We start from the raw sequence: 19,164 nt of genomic DNA, 5'->3' as shown, positions 1-19,164 counted from the left end.
GTATGTATGTGTGTGTGTATTAGTAATGGGCTGAGGTCTGCTCCCCCCTTGGTGAACGCCCATGACTAGGTCCCATAAAACAGTACGTGGCTGTGAACAGACTAGCTCAAAAATCAAAAGTCATACAAAACTGAAATTAAATATTCAGCCAAGGAGTACTCCTGGGATGTGATAGCAACGTTTTCGTTAAAATTGACGAATCGTAAGTGCCACATTATAGAACAGATTTTTTTCTACCTCAAACGATTTTGATCAAACTCAGTATATCACTGTAAAATTAGGTGATCTTTAATATCAGATAGATTTTATCCTCATTGAAATAGTTTGAGAGGGCTTAAATGTGGAGTTCTAAAAACACCTTCCTCTAAATTATCTTTAATTTGGTTTATTTGATAATACTAACCAACTCACATTTTTACGAGTAATAAAAAATGGACTATGAAATGATTTAATAGTTAAATTAAGGAGGTAAGAGGAAAGAACATATCCAGAAATAAGAATAGTGATATTATACATCGTTGAAAAGCCTAATATTTTAGAAAATATAATATTTAACATAGAAAGTCGTAAAAGGTAATAGAGGGTGATGAAGAACATAACATACTAATAATTAAAAGTACAATTTCAGAAAATCCTGAATACTTTAGACACTGTGTACTTAATATTTTTACTTCAAATATGAAATTTGTGAACTAAAAGGTGTGAGGAAAATAAGAATATCATTCATTGGCATCATTATTTTTTTGAATTAAGAATAAATGGATTAATTTAACATTTTATTAAATTGCTATCAATTTTCATTTAGTTCTGTGATTGGAAGCTTAATTAGAGAAGAAAACCTGGATCTTTAATGCCTTTGTAAAGAAAGAATTTAAAAATAAGTTAAGTCTATTAGTCCATCACTTGAAGTAGTTCCTGCTGTGTATGAACAATAAAAATTTATCTTATCTTTAGAATATTCCTTACCATCAATGCAATTAAAGGTTGTGGAGATTTTTCCTCTTTAAATGAGGGGGGCATCTGATCTTATAACAAGGTATCTATCCTTTACTATGAATTGAAGTTTTTGACTTCACCGGATTCTTTAGGATTGATTTCATAGATTTTAGAAAGAATATTGTTGGTATCTAATAATGGGTTAGTGATTCCTGATTGAAGGTCTAATATTTTAATATTGTCAGTTTTCTTTTCTTTTTTTTTCAGTTGCCTTGTTATATGACTGAGTGTCTCAAATAGCTCGGTGGTCCATGGCTGATGTATACAATAAATGCAGGATGCGGCAGAAGAACCTCTAACATTTTGAAGGAATTCAGTAGGGGGGAGAGGGTAGGACTGTCTCTGAGGAGTGGAGAGGGAATAATCATGTGGTGTATGCTCTAGTTTTTAGTCGCCAACGTTTTTGTCAAATAATGGTTCTGTTAATCGGGACTCAGAGAAATGTCACAACAAACCAATGTTGCTCACCTGAGTATGGCTTGTTGGCTACTAAAAACTGGAGGGCTCAGACTACCTAAAAAGCCCCTACTCACACCTCTTGAGATATCCCAACCTCCTACCAAACACCTTCAAAATCTGGAAGGTTTCTCTGTCTCACTCTGTACACAGACACACGTACGCATCAGCACCCTTATTTTTTTATTACAATGGTGGAGAAAAGAAGGGAATGGGGTAAACAACATATCAGAGGATAAGAAAAGTATATGGTGTGAATAAATCCACAAATGTAACAGATTTTGATATTTAAAACAAAGCATTCTGGACTGGTGTTCAAGCAACCACCAAAATAAATAACTAATTATTAGGAAAAATTACACAAACGGGTTTTAAAAAATAATTCAATTTATTATTTATAGTACAACTTCTAATATTCCTTTGAAAACATCCATGGTTTGATCATCAAGTAAAACTATATCGAACAATTCAAGATATTGTGGCAGGAAATCGTCAATCTGGAAAAATCAATAAAAATTATTAACTAAAGGTTGTAGCTGAAAACTTAGAAAAAAAAAAAAAATTAGTTGAGGTCTAAACTATGCAAAGATACCAATCATTCATTAGCTATCCTCAATAGTACTTATAACACATCAATTTGTTGAAATTTTAAATATAATGTCTGTTGCTAATGTGCTTAATATTTAATAATAAAGTAACAGCCAGTTCAAAATATCTGAAAAGCATAACAACTCCCAAAAATTAAATAAAAAAAAAAAAAAATAGTGGGATTAAAAATGAATAACATTAGAGCTGAAAGCTTAGGGTAAAAAAAAAAATTATGTAATGCCAACCAAAAATTTCAGTTAAATTCATATACACACAATTATAAAGAGAAAAAGTACTTACATGTGTGCTCAAGAAGCCGATTTTAAGGATGGTACTACCTTCCGCAACACCTTCAGCCATATTTGCATCACCTAGTGAATCTCCCATCACTACCACATTTGTTTTTTCAGATAGCAACTGAATATAAAATAAATTGTAAAAGAGCAAAATATGGTAAATGGGGCTAAATTTTGAATAAGTTTATTTCTAAATAAAATACCTTAAAATAATCACTATTTTCAATGGCGTGTTGATTTTTGTTATATACATTCATTGGCTGTCCTTCAAATTCCACAATAATTCCATCAACAATCTAAAAATAGAAGATGATTAACTCAAAATTGTTTTTGAACAATAGCTAAACGTTAACCCAATATAAACATAACAAATAATATATCGTCACTTAAGCTAAGATATCTCTTACATCTGAATGAATTTTTTAAATCAGAAAAAAAAATATAAGGTATCCTACTACAGAACGATGCATGAAACAAAATGTCTGAAGAATAATGTGTTGATTATGTTTTTGTTATTGTAAATAGTACATAAGTGAGAATATGGATTTTTTCGGACTTGCAAAATATCACAACTTAAGTTATGAAACATTACTCTTTTAATAAATTTTGAATCTAAATACACAACAAATACTACATGTCAACGTTCTAGATCTTAAGACAGGGAGTAAAAATAAAACAATTTACACTATTTAAAGAAAAATTTCGCATAAATCCTTCGTGGAACATACAAAAAAATTATAAATGAGTAACAGAAGAAACATTACCACAAAAAGTTTTATTTTTTGGAAATGTGAATGTGAACTTAAAATCCAGAATATACTTGATGTTGATTGAAGAAGAATAAGCATTATCAACTCTGTAGAGTTACTATTGCAATAAGTTGTATCTTCAAGCCTTGTAACATAAAATGTGTGATGATAGATAAATGATTTTCATTTATTTTTAAAATATACTGTATTTAGTCTCCCACCATGAAACTTGAAATAAAAATAAACTAAGAAGAGACTTAAAGCCTTGTTTGGTTGAAATCAAATTTGTCTAGATCATATCCAAATATAATTGGAGAAGTTTGTCAAGGGGTGCGGTTAGCAAAGAACAACATAAATAAACAAAACCATATTTATTTATTTCATCCCGATGTTCCGACCTGAGTTTCAGGTCTTCATCAGGGGTTATGTAGTTGCAGGCCTACCTTCTACGCCATAAGCCCGCACCCCCCGACAAACTTCTCCGATCATTAATCTACGGTCAACTATCTACACCTCATTACAAATCCAAATATAAGTTGATACCGAATACAAGTTGACCCTTCATTTTACTGGAAACTAATTCATAATAAAACCTCGAGTTGTAAGGCAAATACAGTATTCAATAAAAAAAATATTTTTATGGTAAGCTATAGATTATTACCAGGATAGAAGGCTTCCCTTTTTTCTAAAAAAAACTTTAAGAGTGAAAATATACAATAAATAGAACTCCCCTGTTGCTAACAGTGCCACGTGATTTTAAACTTAAAATATAGAACAGAGAAAGGAAACTAAAATAAATAAAATCAAATTGGAAACTACTCACATTTTGCCACTATTGACTTAGTCCCGAAGGCCGTAACTGTTTTGTACATTCCAGTATTGCATGAAAGCGGTATTTTTCACAAATCCCACTTGCCAGAAACATTCTCCCGAGTAAAAATTATTAAAAATGATGAAGTCCAGGGCCTCAGTGATAAATATTTCTCCATATTTTCAACTTTCTAGGTAAATTCCATAGTTTCATTTTGATATAACTTAAATTATAAAATTTATAGAAAGACAAAAATATAACAAAAAATACTTTGAATAACAAATAAACGCAATAAATATAACCAAAGAAATACACTATCTTGTATTACATTAAAAAATAAAAATGAAGTATTCAAAGTTGATCTTTTTTGGTGGCACTGTTAAAAACAGAACAGCACCCAACTAACTTGTAATAATTGTGTGGAAAACAGGGATGCAACTGGTTGACTTAGGCCAACACATCATCACAAATAACAAGATCTAAAACTATGACATCTATTAATAGCATACCCAGAGAATGGACTAAGCTAAATCATTGATAAGTGTAAATATGTACACATACATTAATAAAAAAAGTATTGAATACCCTCCAGGATAAAGGGCATGAACTGCTCCCGAGGCTCCCTTGGGCAATCGTAGGAAAGAAATTTTCATAATCTTGATCCTAATAATGGCTGATAAGCTAACAAATTTAAGCTAAGAGGTAAAAACCTAATATCTTTCCTATCCTAATAATTTTTCTTGAATATTTTTGGAGATAGTTCAAAATGTATAATTAAACTCTCACTCTGTTCAGGACTTTAGATAGTTACAGGGTTAGATAGGGCTAATAATGTGCTAGCCTATACAGGCACACTTACCAGGCAAATTTCCCATTCCTACAAATAACTGTACCAACAGTGACACAAGAAATCTTTGTCTTACTACCAGCCTATCTTCGGTAACTAGTTATCTTATGTAGAAAATATATAATTTTTAAGTTACTGTACATATATTACTATTTATACTAGAAAAAATATAGACCTTGAAAAAATTAGATATGACTTTCACGTTATCATACAAAATGTCATAATGCTTCAGAATTGCTGTCACAACATGTCCAAGCCCAGCAGAAAAAACAAGGACAGGAACTCTTTTTTCATTGAGGATTTTAAAACATTCTTCAGCGTGATCCCTAAAAAATTTAATTTTTCTTATAAATTTAATTTTTTTGGTTTGATAATAATTCATAATATAGCTAATACACAAAATTCTTAATAAAAGAGTATTGCAATATAATGATAATAAAGTAAATTTAGTGTAACTTAATGTCTAATTTAGTCTTCACTGTCATTACTTGTAAGATGTGTTATTTTAGAATTCCATTCTTAAAAAAAATAAAAAAAAAAAAGTATAAGAAAAGAGTTAACTTCCTACTGGGAGGATTATCCATGAAAAAATATGTAATTTTCAGAATGATTTCTTGTGTAAAAAATATTAAAAAAAATCATAAAACATTCCTTGAACCTAAATCAGTATTTAAATTTGTTTAAAGACAATTTGAAATGTTTTAAAAAATATATATATTTAAATTTAGGAAGCCAAAATGAAACTATAAAATGCAATGAACAGGAATTCGCATAAAATAAAAATTAGAGAAAGTTCAAGTGAAATTATTAGAAAGTACGCCACCACAATGAGCACAAAAGCTTATATTTTTCACAATGACTATTCCTATGGTAGTTATTTTTTTTATTTGATTGGGTAAATTGTTTTTAAATCATACTCCTGATAAGCAATTAAGGAATGGTGAGTGTAATTCTCTATAAAATCAATAAATATAGTTCTTATTGAAAATTATGTTCTCAAGTTAGAAAGAGAATCTTAAATAGGTTTCACATTTTTTTTTATCCATTATCGTTTAGCACTATTATTAACTAGCACTCCAATTAATAGATCCTAACAATATGTGGTCCACTAAATTACAGAAAATTAAAATATCATTAAAATAAGTCAATTTTGTAATTAACGATTACTTGATGATATATTTCCTGATTCCACGAAGAATTGGATTTTTCCTTGACCTATGAGGTCATGGCATCTTTTATCAGAATTATACTACACACAAATCCTACACTGAGATGATCCATATTTTCTGTCTTCACAAAGAGATGGGATTTTAAATACTGCTGAAAAATGTACCTACAACTTTACCTTAACTTAACTCCAGAATCTATAACTGCTTGAGCAATTTTTTCTGGCTCATAAGGGAGTCCAACAAAGAGTTTTTCATTTAAACTCCACCACTCTTCCATGTAAGGAATTTTATCAGCAATGGACATGTTTGGGTCATCTTCAATTACTCTAAATCTATTGTAAAGATTTTGAGCCCCCTCTGTGAATTCCGATGGGAGCGTTGGAATTTGTTCAAACACACCTAATTTTTGAAAAAGAATAATTAAATTTATACTAGTAAATTAGTTTAAAATACATAAATATTACCAACACTCAACACTCACAATAACTACTTAATGTAGGTTTTCCATTGTCATGATGTTTACTAACAGTTCTATCAAAATCAGTAATGATTTGTAATTTATTACTACCTCCCTCCTTAATTTTTTTTATTTTACTTATCACTAACTCCTTATCTTTCATCCTGATCTTTTCTCCATTAAGACGAGCAGCCTGCTAGTAGAAAATAAATTAGTCTAGTTTATATTGCAAGTCAGTCAAAAAATAAACCATAAAAAACACATACGTATACTATTTCGTCATCATTCGAAGTCATTTTTAAATATTATAAATGTAAAAGAAATTCTATTTAAATAATGGCAATATTAAACTATGAATAGACATACAATATTAACTTATAAATTGAAACTAAGCGGTTATTGAACTGAGATAAATTAACGTAAACACGGCATCGTTGCCAACATCACCTACCACTTTCCCAAATTATTGTTGCACAAATAGCAATACTGTAATACCTCTGTATAAAAGTTTATTCTTATTTGTGCTTTGAATACTTACTATTAATATATTGGCTAAGGGAATAAATATAAAAAGCCTTTCAACTGATCTTAATATACACAATTGTATCAAATCCACATCTTGGGGATCTCATCACAAGGAGGGGGCGATTATCATATCCTTTCAATGATTTGAAAAACCTAAAAGTTGAAAATATTGAGATTTCAGATCGCAAAAATGTCGTAAAACATTTTTCATATAAATCATTAAACATCCTCAAAACCACTTATACAAGCTATTTAGAGGTGTTTTTCAAAAATGTTTAGGAAAAGGGCAAATTTTGGGGTATACACACCAAACCTCCGATAAGTTAGGAAATCCGGCCAAAATTGTAAGGAAATTCTATATTTTGAACCCCTATTTCCCTCTTAATCTAATAATATGGATAACTCGAACTCGCTCATGACATTTATTTTCAGGCCCAGGATAGATTTATTTTTTGAGCTATAGGATGAACATAATTTTTGGCCCTTGGGCGGATTTGTTTTTGGGACCTGGGTCGAATCTATATTTGTGTCCCGGGACTGATAAAATTTTAAGGTCTCGGGTAAATTTTTTGTTGGATCCGTGGTTGGTTGGTGGTGTTTGGAGCCCTGGGCGGATTACGTTTTGGGCTCGTGGCTATTACAATTTTAAGGTCTACTGGTATTTGTGGGGAGGGAACAAGTCCGGCGAGTGGGCCTGGTGGTCCTTTCTTGCCAGCCCCTGACGGCTATATGGGTTGCCGCCGCGTACTAACCAAGGTGGGAGTGTCAAGATTCATTCTTCGGGACCGCCGAAAAATGAATGTTTAACTGCCCAAAGTGGGAATCGAACTCACAACGTTCCGAACACGAGCGCACTGGCCGTCACGTTCCTATTTTAAGGTCTAAGGTAAATATATAAAAATGTTTTCCCGGCTCTCGTCATTACTTTCGGTAAGGTTGTTATTTAGGAACAGTTCAATTTCAAGGCCTATGCATATGGCAACTAAACGTGGCAGTTAATGCTACTGCTTGTCCACTGACGTTACAAAAACACCGAACTCAGTGCGACAATATTGTCCCGACAGTTAACGCTGTCATGATTATAATTGTCAAATAGTTACACTTTGGCAGTGGCTAACACTTTAGCCGCAATAACATAAGTATTCACTGCCATCACTTGTACTAAAACCTATCACGCCAGAGCTAGTGCGACAGTACAATCATCACTGTAACAATCATACAGCTACAGTTAAAATGATTTTACAAGAGCGGGTAAAGTGGCGGGTATTTCGAGGTACTGAGCGGGTAATTTTTGGTCGGGAGGGTTGGCAGCACTGCTATGTAATTACTTGTCATGGCATTGAATGTCAGTTCTAGATATTTGATAAGGAATGATAGTGGTTATACATAAACTACTGTTTTATCTTTCTGTTTTTATATTTCTTTATTTATCTATTTACCTACTTCATATTTTACTACAAATGGTGAAAACTAGTTTGTGAACTAAAAGTTGCTAGGAAATAAAACTTCATACATTAGGCTTCATTATTTTTAAAAATTAAGAATAAGTGAATTTTATTTTTAATGTTTATTAAATTGTTATCAAACCTTGTATTAAGTTATATTATTGGAAGTACCAGGAGAAGAGAAAACCTAGCCTTTTTCAACGCCTTCCTATAGAAGAATGAGCTCAATCCACTAGTTAATCACCCTAGCCAGTCCCTGATTTGTAATGTAACAGTAAACAACTTTCTAGTTTTGTCACCATATAATTTTTCATTTTTCCAGTATGAGATTCTACTCCATTAAATGAGGCATCTGATCCTAAATCCTATTACAGGACATTTATTGTGAATTGATGTGTTTCATTTCACCGACTTTTTATGGTTGATTTTATAGAATTTTTATATATGTAAAAGAATAATGTTATCAAAGTGTGGTTAGTGGTTCCTGTTTGAAAGTAAAACATTGTAATTAATGAACATTTTGTATTGTAAAATTTTTCATTTATCAGTTACCTTGTAATATGACTGAATGCCTCAAATAGCTCCGAAGGGATTAATCATAAATCGAGTCTTTAAATTACTCTGAATCCCATCACAGATATTAAAAAGAGAAGGACCTAGAAATATAAAGTTGCTTCCCTTGGATATAAAATGGCTTCATTTTGAGTATCTCTTCTTTTGGCTTACATTTATCTATTTTTGCATCCAGAAAATTCTTATTAAAATCTTGTAGACCAACAGACGAAAATCTAGGAGCTTAGCTAGAACCACTTCCAGGTTCTTTTTATCCATTTATGGGAACCCACTTTATTAAGTGTGTAGAGGGAGTGCTGATTCCAGTTACTAGTTATTTCTCAAATTTATACCTTTCAGCTTATATAATTTGTTTAATCCAATTAATAACATGGAAAAACATTTCCCAATAGGAATAAAACATACTATAGTGATGTACCCTCGATCAGCTTTTGTTTGATTTAAAGCCCATTGGTGTTCGAAAAGTTTTACAATTTAAATGTTTAGAGTGTTCTATAACTGATTAGTTAGAGAGAAAGTGATGCCCTTATTAATTTTAAAGACATTGTTTTTATTATTATTGTTAACTTCTCTAAAAATTTGATATGATACTGTTTAAGAATATTATATATAGCCAGTGGTAGGGTTTAAATGGTAAAAATATTTGTATATGTATAAACCCATGTTTAATAGTTATTTAAAATTCCCTCAGTGTGAGGATAGACAAGGCTTGGCCACAATGCACTGAATCATGTTTTTCTTTAATCATAAATCTATTGTGTTTTTCATTCTATTCATCCCTTTTTATGACTAGACTCCATTTCCTATATCTTACTACCATATTGTATTCCTGGAGTCATTAGGATATAGCCTGTAAGGGGAAGGGAGGAGAGGTAAAAAATATTCTTTTTTTTTTTTTAAATTTGTTACTTTTACTTCATTTCATGTAAATACATCAGGCACTTTTATTATCATTTCTTTAATTGTTAAATAAGATGTGTTTCAAAATTTAAGTCATTTAAACTATACTTATTTAGATCAACAATTTCAGTTATGAATACGGAGTTCGCCTGACACACAGGTGTGCCCTCACTCAAGAAATTCCTGGATCTACCATTGCATAGTGCTAAAGATTATAGTCATATGGTAGTATTACATAAGGCAGTGAAAGAAAAAGTGATGTATCACTGTTTTGAAAATATTTATTTACCTAATATTGTTTTAATATGTGAAACCATTTAGGGAGAAATGTATTTGGGTAGGAACATAACTAGTGGTGAGAGAACAGACTAAAGCCTGGACAAAAGCTCTGAAGCGTAGCCTTAGATTCTTTTACAGATAGATCAATCATGTTTTCTTGATTGCTCAAAATGTACTTTATATAATATATGGTTTATTTTATTCAGTACAAATATATTTTTTTATTTATCAAGTTATAATATATACACTTATTTTTTTTTTAATGGAAACTTCTTTAACAAAGCTATACAACTTAAGAAGAAAAACAGCGAGGGAACCCTTTAAGATGAACCAGGAGTAGTTAGGAGCAAAGTTCAATGTGGTTGATATAATGGCCCTACTTTTGCCATCTACACCAGAAGGTTCTCAATTAATAGAGGAACATAATTTAATTCAAATTCCAATAATATTAGGAGATTTTCATGTAAATTTTGGAGACAAAGAATCTAAACCATTCATAGATTCACTACAAGATTGGTTACTTTTAAGAAAGATGAGCTCATCACTAGAAAATACTATAATGCAAATTGATACAATATATTTGCAAGACATATTGAAAACATTCAATCAAGTAATAACATTTCTAATTTTATCTATCACAAGCCAATCATATCAACATTTACTAATAGAAATGATAAGGTAAACCATAATTTCAAGAAGGAACAGTGTAATTAAAGAAACATTTATTTAATAATTATTGTTATTATAAACAAGACAGAATGAATACAAAAGTTATTTTATTTTTGTAGAATAAATATCATTATTAATAAAATTTTAATATTAACATTAATTCATTTCCAGAAGTTTCATTTCTGTCAGCCGATCCTAAGACTGCCACAGATTTTTTTTTTTCATTTGAAAATGATGTTTAAATTTTCATGAAACTCTAGAATATTATGTCATATCATTTGCATAGACACCATAAATTTTTCTAGAAGTATTTAGTTCTTCAGTTTCAGAAAAAAACAGAATCAATTCCCAATTTTCTTGATTATGTTACACAATTGGTGCAGGGAAGGAGTAAACATTATGGCAGAGGACTTAATTAACAGAAAACTGTAACATATTTTGGTATTTAAAAAAAAAATTTTGGACTGGTGTTCAAGTAGTTACTTAAAGAAATAATTAATTCCTAGGAAAAACTACACAAATAGTATTTAAAAAAATAATTCAATTTATTATTCACAGTACAACTTCTAATATTCCTTTGAAAACATCCATGGTTTGATCATCTAGTACAACTATATCGAATAATTCAAGATATTGTGGCAGGTAATCGTCAATCTGGAAAAATCAATTCAAGTTACTAACTTTAGCATTAGAACTGAAAAAATAAAGAAAAAAAGAATTAGTTAGGGCCTAGGTCTAAAATAAATAATTATATCATAAAATTGATATCAGTCTAAAATAATATTAATGTCAAACATAAATTTTAGTGAAGTTAGTACATGTAAAAATCTGAATCTAGCCATTGAACTGTGGGCATCATATCTATATTTTCCTGTTCATTAAAGCTCTTCTTTGCTGTTTCTTCTATAAATTTTTTTTTTTGTCATTTAGTGTTCACCATAGTAAATAGACCTCTGAAGTGATAAAGATATTTTATGTTTTTAATAATATAACAATTAGAACATTACTGCCCTTACTACAGCAGCATTGCCCCACCACCAACCCCCTCGACCTTTTTCTCATGTTTTACCATTTTATTTCAATGAAAATTCTGAAATGGCCGATTTGTAAAAAAGCAATGGTCAGAATCTAAGTCAATACTGGTGTGCTTTATACAATAAAATTGTAGCTATGTTTCTGACATTGAGATCTCACAATCGAAGGAAAAAAATATGGAATTGCCACATGTGAGAGTTCACTCCCGTCAAGGACTAGACATTACAGTACCACACTAAGTAGAAGTATGGAAGAAAATATAACGGCCATTCACAAAGAAATAAGAAAAATTAGCGATGATTTAAAAGATATGAATACAAAGAGAGATATAATTTTCAAAAATTCTGAAAGATTGAAGGCTATGGAGGAAAGGGCCAAAACATAGGGTGGGGCTATTGAAAAATTATTGACTGAAAACAATAATTTAAGAAATTAAATAAAAAATATTGAAACAATGATTAATCAGGTAGAGCAAGCTCTCTCACTCTAGAAATGAGTGGGATTCTGGTAAAAACCAGAGAAACCCCTGAGGGTAAGGTGTGTTCAGTGGGAATGGCTCTCTGAGTTAAGCTCAGCCAGGAAGACCTGGACATGATGGGATTGTTGTTTTCTCACTCAAACATGAAAATTGAATAATCAGATCCTCTTATTTGTGTTACTGCCTATTTTCTTTTGCTTAGAAATAGTACTTTCTCTTATCTTCCCTTCTTTATATTGTTATATACCCTCCTCCTCATATCCGATTTGACCCTACCTATGAGTCCTCTCTTTTCACTCACGACTCTAAATAAAACAATGTAATAACAGCTGAGGATTTTAATAATATCTACTGGCTCCCGATAAATTGTACCTCGTAAACCTCTTTCATTCTCTAAACCTTTTTATGGATCCCTTTCAGCTTGCATACCATACCCAATTCACAAGTACAAGGCTGGACCTATTCATAATAGATTCCTTCCAAAACTTATTAGCTTCCTCTCAGACTCCAATGTTTTTCCTCTCACGTCATGATCTTATTGTGATTTCCTATAACATCCCTCACATAACTCCTAAGCTAATTTCTAAACAAATCTCCTGTCAGAACTTTGACTCTATAACACCAGATAAAATTAATTCTTTCCTTGATTCACAAACCAAATATCTCGAACATATATATTCCTCTTCCTCCATCAATGAAATGGTGGAATGGCTTTTCATTAATCTAACCACTTTTCTAAATTACCATGCACCCCTCAAAACATCTACATTCAAATGTCCCACGGTCCCCTAGATTAATTTAGAAATTAGAAAGATGATGAGAAGATGACTTTTAAATTAGTCCAAGCTGCAAGGAGATATAGATAGTATTAACAAATGGGCAGCGAACAATGAGCTCAGGCTTAATGTTCAAAAAACAAAGGGCATTCTCATCGGTTCTTAATTTCCTTCTTTACCATCCCCTACCCTACCTTGATCGCCAACCCATTCCATTCCACACTTCAGTTAGAAAGCTTAGATTAATTTTTGATCAGTACCAATCCTATAATGACCGTATTTCCCAAATTACCGAATCCATTGCTATTAAATAGTTCCTAACTCTATGATTATATATTCCCCAAAACCCGCCAGCTTCTAGTTACCTCCATCATTTTCCTCAGCTTAGATTATGGCTGCCTGTTTAAGGTGGATTCTCAGGTATGCAAGAGATGAGACTTAAGAGATTAATGAATGGTTTTATTATATTCATATCCGGGACCCCTAGACGCTCTCATGTCTCCAGTTGGTAAGCTGAATTAAAGTGACTTCACCCTCTTTTCCATTGGAAATACTTCCTTGATTTATATCTCTTAAGAGGCTTTAAACTAAAAATAATAGTAATATTGTTCGGTTGGTAGAATGTAAAGATAATAACCATTATAGGCACAAGGCAGGTTATAACCACTAACACATATTGAATGTTTTGTTGAGCCAGTTTTCATCTATTCCTATTTAGTGTTAGTAATAAATAAAAGTTTTAAGTACTTAAAGTTTCTATTTTTTTTTTTTACTAAGATACACGACAACACAAACAAGCCTCTCTATATTCTTAATTTGTGTATCCCTTGTTCCTCTACCCTCCTTAAATACGAGATTCCAACTCACAAGTATATTCCTTCCCATTGAACAGTTTTCTTATATTATAATCTGTGCTATCTCATTATGGAATTCCTTACCTATATCCATCCTTAAAAACCCTTCGGCACCTCAACTGCATTTAAACATAAATTATTTCTCCTCCTTCTCGCCTATAAATGTTTCTTAAAGTTGTAACAATAAAACAGGATATATGATATATATTTAAACTTCACCACTTTATTTATTATTTTTTATATTACTATTATCATTCTTTTGATTCCTTTATTATTTAGTTGTTAAACCATAATGTGCCAGAAAATCGGCACTTAAATATTTATTGTAATTATTTTTAGGGGACTAGACGTGCCAGAGTAAAATTACTTTTCTTTTCATACAATTCTGAGCAGTAAACGTACTTACATGTGAGCTCAAGAAGCCGATTTTAAGGATAGTACTACCTTCTGCAATACCATCAGCCATATTTGCATCACCTAGTGAATCTCCCATCAGTATCACATTTGTTTTTTCTGATAGCGACTGAATATTAAATAAATTATAATATAGTAAAATATGGTAAACTGGATTACAATTTGAATAAGCTTATTTCTGAAATGGAAAAAATTACCTTAAGGTAATCACTCTTTTCAATAGCGTGTTGATTTTTGTTAAATACATTGATATGGCATCCTTCAAATTCCACGATAATTCCATCAACAACCTAAAAATAGAACAGCAACTAAAAACTGTTTTTGAACAACAGCAAAAATGTTTTTTTTACTAAGGAAATATGCATAAAATCCAGGATATGCTTGCTGCTGATTGGACAAGAGGGAATAAAATAGACATAGCTTTGTAGAGTTACTAGTAGAATATGTTTTACCTTCAAAGAGTACCTTTGGTATAGAAGAAATAAAGTAACTTGAGAGATTCATAAAGCTTACATATGAAATTAAGCAGCTTTTGTCATTTCAGGGTGAATTAAAATACTAATTACTGCTGTCTCTTTTATGCTGATAAACACCAATAAAGAACTAAGTCTAAAAAAAAATATGGTTAGCAGTAAAAACTGGACCAATTCAATTTCAGTGATATAGGTATAGGAGGAAATACATTTCAACAGGAAGATTGGTTTAAATATTTAGGTTCTATGGTAACTAGAAAAACAATATTGATGAGAAAATAAAAGCGAGGTTAAAGGTATGAAATGGTTGTTATTTTTCAACTTTGAAATTGCTTAGTTCGCACCTTTTATTCAAAAACTTAAAAAAGTTAAATTTGTAAAACAATAGTCCTTAATGAGAAAGAAATCTTGATAATATGGAGGCTAATGATGGATAATTAGCTTGAGAATTGAAATCCAAATTTGTCTCCTATTCTATCAATTTTGAGAGGGTTAGTTCACTTAAGTTCATTTCATTCCAACAAGATGAATCTTAAACTCTCTCTCAATTTAGGTCATTGTGGTAACCATTCAATAGAAACCAGAGTTGGATAGTACTAATAATATACTTGCCAGGCTAAGTCTTCCTCCTTACCAATAACTGTCCAGCAGTAGTCACAAATAATCTTTGTCTTATATACAGTAACTTATGTTATCTATTGTGGAAAAAGTATATTCTTTTTAATTACTGTACATTTACAACAATTTATATTAAGAAAAATATAAACCTTGAAAAAGTTGGATATGACTTTCATGTTGTCATACAAAATATCATAATGCTTTAGAATTGCTGTTACAACATCTCCAAGCCCAGCAGAAAAAATAAGGACAGGAACTCCTATTTCATTGAGGATTTTAAAACATTCTTCACTGTGATCCCTAAAAAATTTAATTTTTCTTAATTCTTTTATTTGATTTTAATTCATAATATAGTCAGTACAGCAAAGTTCTTAACAGAAGAGTGTTGGGATACAATTATGAAAAAGTAAATTTAGCTTAAGTGAATGCTTAATTTAAATACCTGACTGTCATTACTTGCAAGAAGTGGTGTTATATAATTCTGCACTTAAAAACAGAAGTATCAAATCTTCTTTCTTCTTTAAATCTTCCTACTGGAAGCCAAATCCATAATCAACTTTGAAAATTTCAGAATGATTTCTGCTATGCAGAAATTCAAAAAATCCATTAAACATTTATTGATCTCAAATCAGGATTCAAACTTGTCTAAAGATTACTTGATAAGTTTTAAAATTAGGAAAAGTTCAAGTGGGATTATTAGAAAACATGCTACTACAATCAGTAGATAATAAACAAAAGTTCATACTTTTCACAAACAATCTTACAAAATCAATGGTTCACACATTTCCATCAAACTCTGTTATAGATCCAGTTACCTTACCCTCCATGGTCAGTTCTTTAACCAAATTTCAGGATTGGTCATGGGAAATTTTCTGGCTCTCGATCTTTCTAACATTGTCCTCAATGATTTGCTTTGATTCCATTATCTCACTCTTTCCAGTTGACATAATCTTTATTAAAAACATTTAGATGGTCTCCTCCCTCCTTGTTCTTAATTCTGATATTTTATCTGCCTTCAATTATTTTCACCATCCCCTTAACTTCACTATAGAACTTGAAAATAATCATACCCTTCCTTTCATTGACCTCCTAAAATCTATTTCATCTTAAGGATCCTATTCTTCCTCTACATCAATCCCATGCACTATGCTCTCACTCCCAATTATAACGCCTTTTTATTGATGAAACCAAAAACTTTTACAAGACCGCATCACTCTACATAAATATTCTGTCTCTTCCCATAATTCTTCTGCTTCAAAACTTTCAGAATACTTATTATCTTTGAACCATTCCTTTGATTTTGATAAAACTTCTATACTTACCACAGTCCGCAACTATGACAAAAGAATCATCTCTGAAAGCTGTTATATCCAACTAATACCTTTTTCTGTCAATTTAATGTCAGCAAACAAAACTTATCCTTAGCATATTCGCTAATACATTTATTTAAACAGTATTAGTGTTAATAATGTCAATAAATATGGCCCGTGACAATCATTAAAATGGAATAAGAAAAGAGTAGAGTGAAGAAAATCTGAATCTGAAAAATCTCTTACTTATTTTTATTTTACTTTTTTTTTTGTTTAACCAAATATTGTTTATTATCATCAACATTTGTTAACCCCTGATGATAGGTGATTAACTACAAGACAATTTGAATATTATTAAAATAATTCAATATTATCATAAATGATTAATAGATATGAGTTATATTTATATAATTATTTAGCTGGAATCATGCTATCATCACTTGGCTGTCAGATTTGGTTCGAACAGCCGTGATGAAGGCTGGAAATTCTAACTGAAATGTTGGCACTATTAAATAAGCGATTTCAACTTATTTGTGTTATATTTTGACTGCACCCCCAACCATCTTCTCATCATATTATTTAGCTGGAAACTGACAATTGATCCACACCAAATGGAGAGTGGAAATGTCATGAGATTGAAAAACTGTGCAGCCCATTGTATCTCTACATTAATTTACAATAGTTGGTTGGAGTGATTGAATGCAGGAGAGACATGATGGAGTTTAAAACTGTTGGAATTCCAGTAACTCCACATTAAAATAAAAGCCGACATAGAATTTGACAGTCGAGGTCTTTCCATGTTCTATTAGGTGTGGAGCTGAGTGATCATCTATGTCCACCAACACAAAGCCAACAATTTACACCAATTGGAAAAATATTGTAAAAGATGAATGAACAGAACCAAATGCTTTTTCTAAGATCTGAAATTAACACTGATTGCAGGGTTATTATTAATATAAAAATATTTTTTTAGTGTTATTTGTCTTAAATTTGAACCATACCAATTACTTTAGTTATATAACATAATATTTAATAAAAACATCTTTTATCAGAATTATAATACATACAAATCCAACACTGAGATGATTCCAAGGTAAGGAGGTGGGTTTTTAAATCCTGCTGAAAGAATGTGACTACGACTTTACCTTAGCTTAACTCCAGAATCTTTAACTGCTTGAGCAATTTTTTCTGGCTCATAAGGGAGTCCAATAAAGAGCTTTTCATTTAACCTCCACCACTCTTCCATGTAAGGAAGTTTATCAGCAATGGACATTTTGGGGTCATCTTCAATAACACTAAATCTATTGTAAAGATTTTGAGCCCCCTCTGTGAATTCCGATGGAAGTGTAGGCATCTGTTCAAACACACCTAATTTTTGAAAATGCGGTAATTAAATGTAACATTTGTAAATTAGTTTAAAATTAATAGATATTAATTGAGTAATGGTACTCAACACTTACAGTAACTACTTAAGGTAGGTTTTCCATTGTCATGATGCTTGCTAATAGTTCTATCAAAATCAGTAATAATCTGTACTTTATTACAACCTCCTTCTTGAATTGTTTTTATTTTACTTATGACTAACTCCTTATCTTTCATTCTGATCTTTTCCCCATTAAGACGAGCAGCCTGTTCGCACAAAAGAAATAAGTCTGGTTCATATTGCAAATCAGTCACAAAATAAAATATAAAAAAAAAAAACTTACATTTACTATTTCATCATCATTCATGGGCATTTTAAAATAATATAAACCAAAAATAAATTCTATTTAAATTGAATTGATATTAAAAATAATTGACACACAATGCCAACTCCTGAATTGAAACTAACTGGTTGATGAACTGGGTTAAATATATGTAAATACGGCATCATGGCCAACATCACATAACGCTTTCCCTAATCCTTTTTTAATAATAGTAGTACATTACTGCCTCTGTATAGAATTTTATCATTATATGTGCTAGGAATACTTCTTATTTATGTGCACATTTCAGAGACGTCTTTATTTGGCTATAAGAGGGGGGTAAGGAGTGGTTTTCACTTACCATTCAATAATTTGTAAAACCGAAAAGTTGGGAAAGTTTAGATAGCGAAACTACTTCAAATTGGTTATTATACTGAAAATTCCTTATAAATGATATTTAAAGAGGTGTTATCGAAAAGTTTTTAGGAAAAGGGTAAATTTCAGGATATACTCTCCAGACGTCCGGTAAGTTAGGAAATCCGGAAAGTTCGTGGTCTTTAGATGTTTTTAGTACATATATATTGTATCTTGAACAACACTCTATTAGAAATAACTGAAATTTGATAAGAGTTACTGAACAGTTATCATTCATTTTTATCGTACAGTTATTTTTAATATTATTTAACTAATATCTATTCGATTTTGAATTTGGTTACGATTGATTAGAGAATGGATCTACTGATTTTCTCGCTGATCACTTG

The 19,164-nt window shown here is 31.0% G+C and overlaps 2 protein-coding genes across 4 annotated transcripts; both read right to left on the bottom strand.

The window, feature by feature from the left end:
- Positions 1-1,821: 1,821 nt before the first annotated feature.
- LOC106682871 (7-methylguanosine phosphate-specific 5'-nucleotidase) lies at positions 1,822-6,804 on the bottom strand. Of its 2 annotated transcripts, none has more exons than XM_014423972.3 (7): positions 6,636-6,804; positions 6,394-6,565; positions 6,089-6,311; positions 4,919-5,069; positions 2,540-2,632; positions 2,341-2,457; positions 1,822-1,949 (listed from the first exon to the last, which is right to left on the bottom strand). In XM_014423972.3, exons 1-7 carry the CDS (start codon positions 6,663-6,665, stop codon positions 1,848-1,850), a joined length of 888 nt encoding a protein of 295 aa, XP_014279458.1. In that variant the 5' UTR covers positions 6,666-6,804; the 3' UTR covers positions 1,822-1,847. The 2 variants fall into 2 exon arrangements, with proteins under 2 accessions (XP_014279458.1, XP_024217804.1); XM_024362036.2 differs by having other exon boundaries at positions 6,394-6,562; positions 6,636-6,802.
- Positions 6,805-11,274: 4,470 nt separating this feature from the next.
- Positions 11,275-18,659, bottom strand: LOC106682873 (7-methylguanosine phosphate-specific 5'-nucleotidase A). 2 transcript variants are annotated; one of them, XM_014423974.3, is made up of 7 exons: positions 18,425-18,654; positions 18,179-18,347; positions 17,864-18,086; positions 15,558-15,708; positions 14,515-14,607; positions 14,310-14,426; positions 11,275-11,414 (listed from the first exon to the last, which is right to left on the bottom strand). In XM_014423974.3, exons 1-7 carry the CDS (start codon positions 18,452-18,454, stop codon positions 11,313-11,315), a joined length of 885 nt encoding a protein of 294 aa, XP_014279460.1. In that variant the 5' UTR covers positions 18,455-18,654; the 3' UTR covers positions 11,275-11,312. The 2 variants fall into 2 exon arrangements, with proteins under 2 accessions (XP_014279460.1, XP_066902284.1); XM_067046183.1 differs by lacking the exon at positions 14,310-14,426 and having other exon boundaries at positions 11,313-11,414; positions 18,425-18,659.
- Between the last annotated feature and the right edge of the window lie 505 nt (positions 18,660-19,164).

Source organism: Halyomorpha halys, unplaced genomic scaffold (assembly GCF_000696795.3).
Source record: "Halyomorpha halys isolate HHAL.00 unplaced genomic scaffold, Hhal_1.1 Scaffold448.1, whole genome shotgun sequence".
NCBI classification, from domain to species: domain Eukaryota; kingdom Metazoa; phylum Arthropoda; class Insecta; order Hemiptera; family Pentatomidae; genus Halyomorpha; species Halyomorpha halys.
Note: the sequence above shows the minus strand (reverse complement) of the source record. Positions and strands in the feature narration are given on the sequence as shown.

Coding starts and splice junctions, on each gene's coding strand:
- LOC106682871 (XM_014423972.3), bottom strand. CDS start 6,665: ATGACTTCGAATGATGACGAAATAGTATAC. Junction 6,312..6,393: donor ACCTACATTAAGTAGTTATT/GTGAGTGTTGAG, acceptor TTCAAAAATTAG/GTGTGTTTGAACAAATTCCA. Junction 1,950..2,340: donor TCGGCTTCTTGAGCACACAT/GTAAGTACTTTT, acceptor TGATTTTTCCAG/ATTGACGATTTCCTGCCACA.
- LOC106682873 (XM_014423974.3), bottom strand. CDS start 18,454: ATGCCCATGAATGATGATGAAATAGTAAAT. Junction 14,608..15,557: donor TCATATCCAACTTTTTCAAG/GTTTATATTTTT, acceptor TTCTATTTTTAG/GTTGTTGATGGAATTATCGT. Junction 11,415..14,309: donor TCGGCTTCTTGAGCTCACAT/GTAAGTACGTTT, acceptor TGATTTTTCCAG/ATTGACGATTACCTGCCACA.